This window comes from Sitodiplosis mosellana, unplaced genomic scaffold (genome assembly GCF_009176505.1).
Source record: "Sitodiplosis mosellana isolate CC-2019 unplaced genomic scaffold, AAFC_SMos_1.0 Smas_scaffold_6165, whole genome shotgun sequence".
Lineage (NCBI taxonomy): Eukaryota > Metazoa > Arthropoda > Insecta > Diptera > Cecidomyiidae > Sitodiplosis > Sitodiplosis mosellana.
In genome coordinates this window covers 236,177-245,532 of record NW_022601406.1, presented here as the reverse complement: position 1 = coordinate 245,532, position 9,356 = coordinate 236,177, and the positions used below count along the sequence as shown (strand labels likewise).

Sequence of the window (9,356 nt, the reverse complement as noted above, 5' to 3'; positions counted from 1 at the left end):
CGATACAGTCATCGATCAGGACATTCAGAAGATTTTTTGGTGAATCATGTGCGGGAGGATCCATTTGTTCACTGTGAAAATGGGTATATCTATAGGTTCGTGTTCTTGGTAGTGCAAATATATTTATTCTATTCAATAAAATCTCGCATCAAGATTTGAAAAAATAAAATGCCGTTGCTCAAGCACTAACATTCACATTTTTAAAAACAAAATGAACAATTCAGTTCACAGAATTCAGCTACTGAATTGTGAACTATGTTACTATTGTTAACTATTCTGCACAATTTCAATTTGTTAAATTTGATATTTAATTTACTAAAATCAATACAAAAATTCAATTCATAAGGATATATTATGAGGTCTGTTTTTAATGAGACATAGCTACTTCTGAATATACACACACTCACACTCACACGTGCACACAATAATGCAATGAAAATATCTACTTCAAATTGAAAATAGGCTTGATACAATATCAGCCTATTTTCAATTTGAAGTGCCATCTAGCGAGAGAGAAAATTTAAAAATATTGTTGTTATCAAATGCTTGTGGAGTAAATTCTTTGTAAACAAAAGATATCATTCAATCTGAATATTTTAATATCCATGTGAAATTAATATTTGAAGAACATTTGCAGAATCTTGGTGGAAAATATCAGTATATGAATAAACTTTGTATATACACAGTATATGTTGTTCGTTGAATAACAGAAATCCGAGTTTTGGTCATATGTAATTCTAGTGCCAAACCAAGGTTTTCATACAAACTTCCCATCAGACGGTCTCCCGATACTGAGTGAGAGTAGAAGAGAAATAATCAAGAAACTCTTGGATAATTCTTGCATCAGCTGAAGTGTAGAATTTATGGAAAATTTAATTTGAAAAAAAAAACGACCAAGAAAATCGAGGCACAATTTTTCACAAAAATTTTAAACGGAATTCTCGAAATCATTTATTCACTGAGTTAGAACTATTTTTTTACTCGATTATTATTTGAAATAAATAGCGATCGTATGTCTTCATATCCATTTGAATTGAGCGACATCTGGTGTTGAATGTGCATGGATTGCAGAAGGAATGAAGATGGGAAAAATAGCTACAGCTATGTGATTCAAGGAAGATGTGAATGGCAAAAAACGCATTGTTTCATTCAATTGTAGCTAATCCATTTTTGCATGAGCCTCTGTCGACTATATGTCGCTACACTTATTTTCTTATGTGCATTTGATGATTGCAAATTTTCTGTGTCAAGAACTGTTTGGCAAAGAATTGAATTAACAAACGATGAGTTGATTCTTTTGCGAATTCTATATGACTGTTGTCCTTTCTATTCAAGCAAAATATACACGTAAGTATTGGAGGCGTCATCATTTTGTTTTTAAACCGTTTGTGTCGATGTGAAAAAAAAAATGCATCAAGACCATATGCATTTCATACCAACAGCATTGATTGAATGCAATGAATAAATAATGCCATCTCAACTGTGTATTTTTTTCTTTTATTGCTCCGAACAATTAAAATATTGAATACGATTTTCTCGAAATCAATTCAATTTCCTTGGTTAAATCTTGACAATTTCTATGCATTAAAGATACAAATGGAAGAAAATAATTCTATGTTGTCGTTTTGATTTGTCTGTCTTTCGTTTGAATTGAAATCAAAATCGTTTCGTTTCAGAAAAGAAGAAGGATGGTAGAGAGAATGGGGAAAAAATGTTTGTGTCCCGACGGTAAATTTGGTCTATATTCCATCACTAGTTGATTATTTGTTTATTTTTCGTTCTTTAGCTAGTGAGAGAAACAAAACGTATAACGGGTTCGTTTTTTAAAACTATTATAGAAATATGTGTTATATTCTAATCATGAAACTGACGCAGCGACTTCTCGAAGATTTTCCTGTAAACAAAAAGAAATAACAAATGAATTTTTGTATCTGGTTCCCCAAAATAAGAAAAAAAATATCTTACTTCTGATCGCAAAATCCATGTTTGGTTTTACCAAATGAATTTGGACCCGATGAAGTCGGCGTATCACTGACCAAGAAAAAAAAAGAAAATTAATTATGTTGCATTTGGTTATTTCGACAAAAGGGCGTAGTTTGTAGCATGCTTCGAATCAAATTACCGTCCAATGTTGCGCGAATATTTGACTGGCGCTTCCTCTTCGTCGTCATCATCGCTGCTGTCATTATTGCTAAATGCTGAGGCGACTGTTAACTTTTTCACAGGTTCAATGGGTTTTGGTGCCGCTAGTTTCATTTGTACTGGCTGCAACACACATTTCGAAAATACACATTAAATTCACATTGCAGACAATTTGTTTTGTGGATTCAGCTAATTGTGTTTGTAGTGGTTTATCCACGTGATTTGCGGAAATGATTGTACAATTTCAAAATTGGTTCGACATTACCTTGGCTGGTTTATTTGATTTTCCAATTGACAATGAGACCTTCGATATGACTGGCGGCGGTGGACAAATCAATTCATCGGCATCTGATGATGGTTCCATGCAGAACGGAAATTCCAATGAACATCGTCATTTTTGTTTGGTTTAATTTAAAAGTACTAAATCCATCAGTTTTTTTTTGGTCATTTGGTGGAAATGAATGTGTTTTTACCTCTCGATTTATGTTCGTCATTGCGACCATAAACCGATGACAAACCGTTTCGGCCGCTGTTTATGTTCCTGTGATGGCTGTTTCGGTGGTTGCTCGACGACGTGGACGACGATGACGATGACGACGTCAAAGTGCTGTGCCTGTGTCGATGGTCGGGCGACCGAGACCGGGAACGAGAACGCGATCTCGAACGAGTTTTCTGTTCATAATGCTTGTCTTTATCAAAGGAACTTCGATGCCTGTCCTTTTCATCACGATATTCTTCACGATAGTGATGATGCGTGCCTAAACGGAGTCAACAACAAAATTAGTATAAATCTTCCGATGCTAATCAATGCTACAACAACAACTGATTTGATTTTACAAAAGATAACCAAAGCAAACAAAACATTCAATCTTACGCTTGTCATCCGAATAGCGACTGCTCATTTTTATTTTTTTAGTTCTGATGTATATGCGTGTTTTTGCTCGCGAAATGCACTGAGTCTGTTGATTTTCCTACTAAATTAAAATGCCCTTTGGTCCAATGCAATTTTATACGATTCCCATTTGAAATTGTGGATTATTTGTATATTTTATTAAAATATTATAAAACAATCGATACGATCATGTTTTTCACGCTCGATTCGCTATGCACGACTGTCAAGTTACAAGCAGCCGTATACAGTAGGGAAAAAAACATAATACGACATAGAAGAAGAAAAAAAATATCCCCTCTGAGCTCTGTATCTGTTTTTCTTCGCTCCGTCATGCATAGATATCGTGTACCAAGTGAAGGAATTGGCAGGCTTGATTCGAGCAATTGCACAGAGGTGACGCCACTGACATCAAATTAATGGACACAACTATGCGAGCAGATGTGAATATGTGCTGAAGCAATGCCATCTCGTGAAAGTAAAAAGGGTTTTAAATGGAAACAACGTTAAAATTATTTGATCTCTTCTTCATTCTGGACTTTTTTAAACTGAATTTACTGAAAATTGAGGTGGTAATTTTACTGAAAATAAGTTTTTTTCTAAAAAGAGCTACTTCCTTTCCAGCTTGCAGGCTTTTTCCTTTTTGGTTTTTGCATCGCAATGGAACCTGTGTTTTCTCATTTTAACTGACTTTTCTTTTTATTGGATTAATGGCTTATGGCCGATGAGCTATTACTGAAATTGAATTTTTCTTCAGCTCAGTCCGTCTCGTTTATAAGGATTGTGTCGATGCAATTTAGAAGATTTTCCTCAATACTTACGTATAATAAGCCACCTTCAGCCAAATCAACATGTTGAGATCATCTCAATTGAGTTGAAACCGAGTTGATTGAATCTCATTGATGAGTTTCGAGTTTTGGTGCGTTTTGTCACTAAAGTGTTGAAACAACCGCTAAAAATTCTTGCTTCATAAATAAAAAAACCCAATGAACAAAAAGTCCGTTTGATCTTCCGCAAAAAATACATAAAATACATGTTTATTAGTGTGTGTTTTTTTGTGTGTCTGAGTGAAATGGATATAATATTGATATATTCATTAACTTAGTCGAAAGAGTAATAATAGTAGAATGATTGAGATTTGTAAATTCTCTCTTCCCAATGATATACACTTAGGTTGTAATAAGAGTTGTTCTTTGTTTATTTTTTTTTTCTTTTCAGTTTTGTTTAATTTGAGGGCAAAAAACTAGGTTTGTTTTGTTGTAATTGATTGGGAAAGTTGACTACTAAAAACCGTGCATGATTTTTCGTGTATCGTAAGCTGAGTCAAATGGCTGTGATATTGAACAATTTGTGTGTATGTGTAGCAATCCTGTTGACAAGTTGTCAATGACAACTGTTGATACGGCCACTGAATGTGTTTCTTCTTCGTCTTCTAATTCGGATAGGAAGATATGTGTAGGGCTTTTGGTTAGCTCCTTAGCTTTGATTTCTTTAAATGGTGCCCGACCGGGCTCAGAGAGCCTCTCAGACTGGTGTACATAAATAAATATATATGTTTGCATCATTTGTTTCTTTTTTGTTATCAATTATTCACACATCAAAATAATCATCCTGTTCTGCTATGCGACGCGGGTACATGCATTGGGGAATTTTGGTATAAGTTTGCTTAGTTATGTGTGTGTGTGTTTTTGTTTGAACTCCTTACAATTTACTATTAAAATTACACGTTGAAACGCTATTTAAATTATACAATACACAGCGAATGGTCGAGATTGATTTTAGGGGGGGCGGTAGATTGGGTCGCGGATGGCTCGAAATTCAAGCCTTGAATATACACATCGACAAGGGAAATTGTACGAAATTATATGCCATATGCCACGTACGTCCACCAATTTTTTTCTCTCTCACACACACATCTCGTACATCATTTGTTATACAAAATCTAAATTTTCCGTCATCATTCAAAATAATGACAATATCTTTTAGAGGGTTTTGCAATTATAGCAATAAAAACACGGAATAAATTAGAATTGGTTGAACACAAATCTCAATTGGATACGAAATTCAATTGGTTGTGACTATGGTTGGTTTGATTGTAATAGTGAATCCCAGAGACTGGACTAACACACTTCTTGAATTTGTTTATCTAAATGTTACCATCCGGCAACGATAGCAGAATTTCAAAATAAAATACTATTTGTTCTTCTTTCGGCTGTAATTGAGCCTGTAGTTATCCATCGTCCATCGAGTGTGTATGTGTGGCGGCCAGACCTGAAACTGACTCTCGAATTTTTCAAGTCTCGAATTTTTCAAGTTTTTCAATTTTGCCGCAATTTTTCCCTTTTTCTTTTGTTTTTACTTTCTGTTACATTAGGTTTTACATTTAATTATCAGCACGGATATGGTTGAATTCATCTTAGACTCCTATGCATATTATACCTATGATTCTTCTTCTTCTCATTTACTTAAAATCTAAAATTTGTTTCATCTTCATCTGTTTTTCTCTCGTTCCACACATAGAGTTTTTGGCTGAATGGAATATATATAAAATTTCTAAAACATTATCCATTGGATTTGTTATGGTAAATCGCTATTGTGAAAGGGTTTGTTATTTTACTCTAGTTTTATTTTTTTCCTTCAACAGGTTTTTTTCTTAGTTTTTCTGTGATTTGTGAACAAGGTCGATTTTGAGTTGAGAGAATGATTATGAACTACGCAAAAAAGGAATTATTTCTCGCCTACATTTATGTACACTGGTTTATTTTTCTCGGTTATTGTTTTTTTCTGTCTGCTTTTTTCTATGTCAATGTTCACACTTGAGAGGACCATTTAATGGTGAAAACCTCTGATCGAAAAAAAAAGAAAACCATCTCAATTAATTGATTATTTGATAAAGCTCCCGCCGGTAATTTATTCATCGATTAGCACTTGCAAAAGAAACATACGCATAATCTTCTCTTTTTCTTTCTTCGTGAAGCCAATCACTTTTTGAACTTTGGGACTTTCGCAGTATACACAGAAATAAGGATAAAGAATTTTCATAAATTGGTTCTTCTTGTCGAACTAAACGACATTAACGTTATTTTTTGTTTTCGTTTTGGATAACTCTTTTCATTGGCAAAGAGCTGAAATTGCTTGTTAAAGAAATAAAACAGGAGAGATCGAAATGGCAATTTTGTGTGTGTTTTTTTGTTGTTCTCATTATGCTTATAACCTAATCAAGTGTTGCTGTTAACTCAATTCGATTAATACCAAGGTCACTGCAGCCGCGACCAATACGCTGACGATGTCATGTCAGTGGTTTGCACCGGTATTGCAACGGGAATTGGAACTGATACGCCCGGCGAAATTAAACCTGTAATTAGGAGGAAAAATGTGGATTTAAGATTTTAAACATCAACATTTTACGGGAAAGAGATTGGATTTTATTCAAAGAGAAGAACAAAGTAAAATGAAGCATACATGAGGAAATTATGAACGAATGAAAAAATATTCTAAATTAAAATTCAATCGAATTGAAACTTGGAAAAAGACTTGAGAACTAACTAAATAAAATGAAGTCAAAGAAAACTTACCGGTTCCATTTGATGAATTTGCCAAGCCAAATGGCACCGATGAATTTGAGTTAAATGAATAGAGCCCGCCGGTGGATGTTGTTTGCGATGGGCTGCTTGGCGAGTGTCGTGATGTGTTGTATGTGCTGCCTGAATTGGGTCCGCTCACAAGACCGAGTGAATCGTAGGCAGCAGCTGCTGCCGCGGCCAATGACGAAGCTGATACACTTGGGCCCGGTGTTAATGGGCCACTGCGCACCGACATATGACACTGGTATGGCGACGGTGATATCAAATCTCGGTTCATATGCTGAGATTGCTGAGAATTCGATTGCATTAAACATTGCTGCGAAACCGTCGAACTGTAGAAACGATATGGGAGGATAGAGAGGCGTTTGTTTTATAAAAAAATTCAACACTTCAACACATTTTCATTTTTAAAGTTAAAATTTTCATTCACTTTTTTATTTGTATAATCAAATCTCAATTTTTTTCAACTAAAACATGATGCATTCATAACGGGACTTTCGATTTTTTTTTACTAAACTTTAGAAATTCAATATTGATAAAAAATATGATTTGTTGACAAAAATTATGAAAATGTCGAAAATGTATTTCGAAAAATAACTTACGGTGGTCCATGACTGGCTCCGGTGTGTGTTGGCGAAACCGATAATGGGCCAATCGACGACGGCGGAGTATGATGATGATGTGAGAAACTGGACATTGCTGACATCGAACCACAATTATAGAAGCTGAGCCAAAGGAAGAAAAGAGTGGTTAGACACAACAAATTTTTAAATGTTATATTTAAAAATCATTAAATGACGAATAAAAAAAATGCCATTTTCAATCAAATTTTTTTACTAAAGAACAATGAAATAATAAAGAAAGAATGATTTTGCAGCAAATAGTTCTTGTAAAAGATAAAAAGAGTGAAAAATCGGTTTGAATATTTACCTGTAAGAGTCGCCCATTTGCATGGACGGATGTATCGATGGATACATGGTGCTCATTGCACTGCTAAAACCATTGTTTAAATTGAGACGCGTTGGCGACAGTGATGATAAATGCAAATAGTTGGAACTGCCCAAAAGGCCAGAGCCTCCACTTTGCAACAGGTCACTACTGTTAGTTATGTGATTGTTTCCGTTTGCTGAAAGTTACAAAAAAAAATACGATTGAAAATCAATTAATAACTACGATCCAATGTCCGAATTGGATTTCTCGATCACTAAAATGCTAGTTGAACGGATAGTTCTAGAAATGTTTCTTTCACAATAAATAAAAGAAAATCCTCCATATTCGATATATTGTCCATCCCAATTTGTTTCGCATCAAAATTGATTTGAATTGAAAACCACTTACATATGGGTGTATTGCTGCCTGGATGAGTGGATCCATTCACACCGCTATTGATACCGCCGATATTTGTTGGTGTAACACTGCCCGGATTCGCACCACCGCCGGCTGTGCTGCTCACACTCGAGCTTGGTGTACGACGTTGATTTCGTAGCTTCTCTTCGCGACGCCATTTTGCTCGTCGATTTGAAAACCAAACCTGGAAATTCAAGTTTAGAAAAATTCAACATTTCAACAAATTGCTCTTTCTCTCATCAACAAAATGCAAACGTGTTTTCATTGTGTTCAAATGTCAGACACATTCAATCGTTAAACAGCATTTGATTTTGTCATTAGTTTTCGAAACGTACTTGTATTCGTGCTTCAGGTAATTGAATTTTCGCTGCCAGTCTTTCGCGTGCAAACACATCCGGGTAGTGAGTACGTTCAAATTCTAAACGAAAATAGAAGAAATACGAAATTTAGACACGAAAAAAAGTATATGGAAAAACGAAATGGATTTGAAAATGCATTTCATCAAGAAGAGGAATGAATATCCAAACCATGTCCTGGCACATACCTTTTTCCAAACTGTCGATTTGTTCATTGGTGAATGATGTGCGATTCCGTTGCAGTTTACGTTTGAGACGCAATCGTGCCTGATCGTCATCGGCCCCAGTTGTGATGCCGCCAATTATCGAGCAGCCACCATTCGAATTCTCTCCTTCACCTGACCCTGTCTCGTCCGAATGCAAACCCACATCTAGCTCTGCCAATGAAATAAACAATAAAATCACACAATATTAAAATAAATCAAATGTGCAGATAATGCGCTTATCAATTATGTGCTTTTTTTGAGAGGCAAAAAGTTCTCCACGAAAAATAAATTAATTATCTGCCCGTCGATTGAAGTGCAATGGCGTCAATTCCATTTGATTTGATCCTTTATTCTCTATAAATACACTGTTCATTTCTCCATTTTTATCTCATTCATGCAAATCATTTTCAATTATATTCATTGTCGATGAATTATTTTTTTCAATTTTGCTTTTCGTTCTGTCATGATCGCTGCGATTCGTGTTCAATTTCACGAAATGCGTAAAATATTGTTTGGTTAGTGCGTAGATTGCTGATTTTGAAGTGTTCGAGATAGTAAAAAATGGTTTCAAAAAGATTGATAACCAGGAGAAAAAAAGCTTCAGTTGTTGGAAAAATTATATTTTTGAAACGCATTTATTTATAACCACGGAAAAAGCAAGTTCAAATCAATTTTCACAGCTTTTTGCTAACCTTTTCGGAAAATGCCTACAAGAATCACTATTGCAAAACCATTTTCAACCACCGAAAATCGTTGACCGTTTTCAAGTGGCAACCAAATCGATTTCGACTGTTCTTTTGTTGCCATTGGATTTATTGATTGCTTGAATACG

General features: G+C 35.0%; 2 protein-coding genes across 4 annotated transcripts in view; both read right to left on the bottom strand.

Moving 5' to 3' along the window:
* Positions 1-1,478: 1,478 nt before the first annotated feature.
* On the bottom strand, positions 1,479-3,311 carry LOC129574619 (PEST proteolytic signal-containing nuclear protein-like). Its single transcript, XM_055456859.1, has 6 exons — positions 3,017-3,311; positions 2,616-2,900; positions 2,408-2,490; positions 2,123-2,265; positions 1,966-2,031; positions 1,479-1,894 (listed from the first exon to the last, which is right to left on the bottom strand). Exons 1-6 carry the CDS (start codon positions 3,042-3,044, stop codon positions 1,855-1,857), a joined length of 645 nt encoding a protein of 214 aa, XP_055312834.1. The 5' UTR covers positions 3,045-3,311; the 3' UTR covers positions 1,479-1,854.
* A 1,284-nt stretch (positions 3,312-4,595) lies between these two features.
* The window catches only part of LOC129574618 (paired box protein Pax-6), a 44,678-nt gene continuing 39,917 nt past the window's right edge, over positions 4,596-9,356 (bottom strand). For all 3 annotated transcript variants that reach the window (XM_055456856.1, XM_055456857.1, XM_055456858.1), the window contains 7 exons: positions 8,507-8,695; positions 8,298-8,380; positions 7,954-8,146; positions 7,546-7,741; positions 7,218-7,340; positions 6,607-6,947; positions 4,596-6,386 (listed from right to left, as the gene is read on the bottom strand). In XM_055456856.1, the coding sequence (XP_055312831.1) occupies positions 6,289-6,386; positions 6,607-6,947; positions 7,218-7,340; positions 7,546-7,741; positions 7,954-8,146; positions 8,298-8,380; positions 8,507-8,695 (1,223 nt within the window). In that variant the 3' untranslated portion in view covers positions 4,596-6,288. The remainder of the gene's footprint in view (positions 6,387-6,606; positions 6,948-7,217; positions 7,341-7,545; positions 7,742-7,953; positions 8,147-8,297; positions 8,381-8,506; positions 8,696-9,356) is intronic.

What these genes read in the sequence shown, in the direction of transcription:
- LOC129574619 (XM_055456859.1), bottom strand. Translation starts at nt 3,044, where the DNA reads ATGAGCAGTCGCTATTCGGATGACAAGC. An exon ending in TGACGAACATAAATCGAGAG is followed by an intron (nt 2,491 to 2,615) that starts GTAAAAACACAT and finishes AACCATCATCAG; the next exon opens with ATGCCGATGAATTGATTTGT. An exon ending in AATCAAATAAACCAGCCAAG is followed by an intron (nt 2,266 to 2,407) that starts GTAATGTCGAAC and finishes TGTGTGTTGCAG; the next exon opens with CCAGTACAAATGAAACTAGC.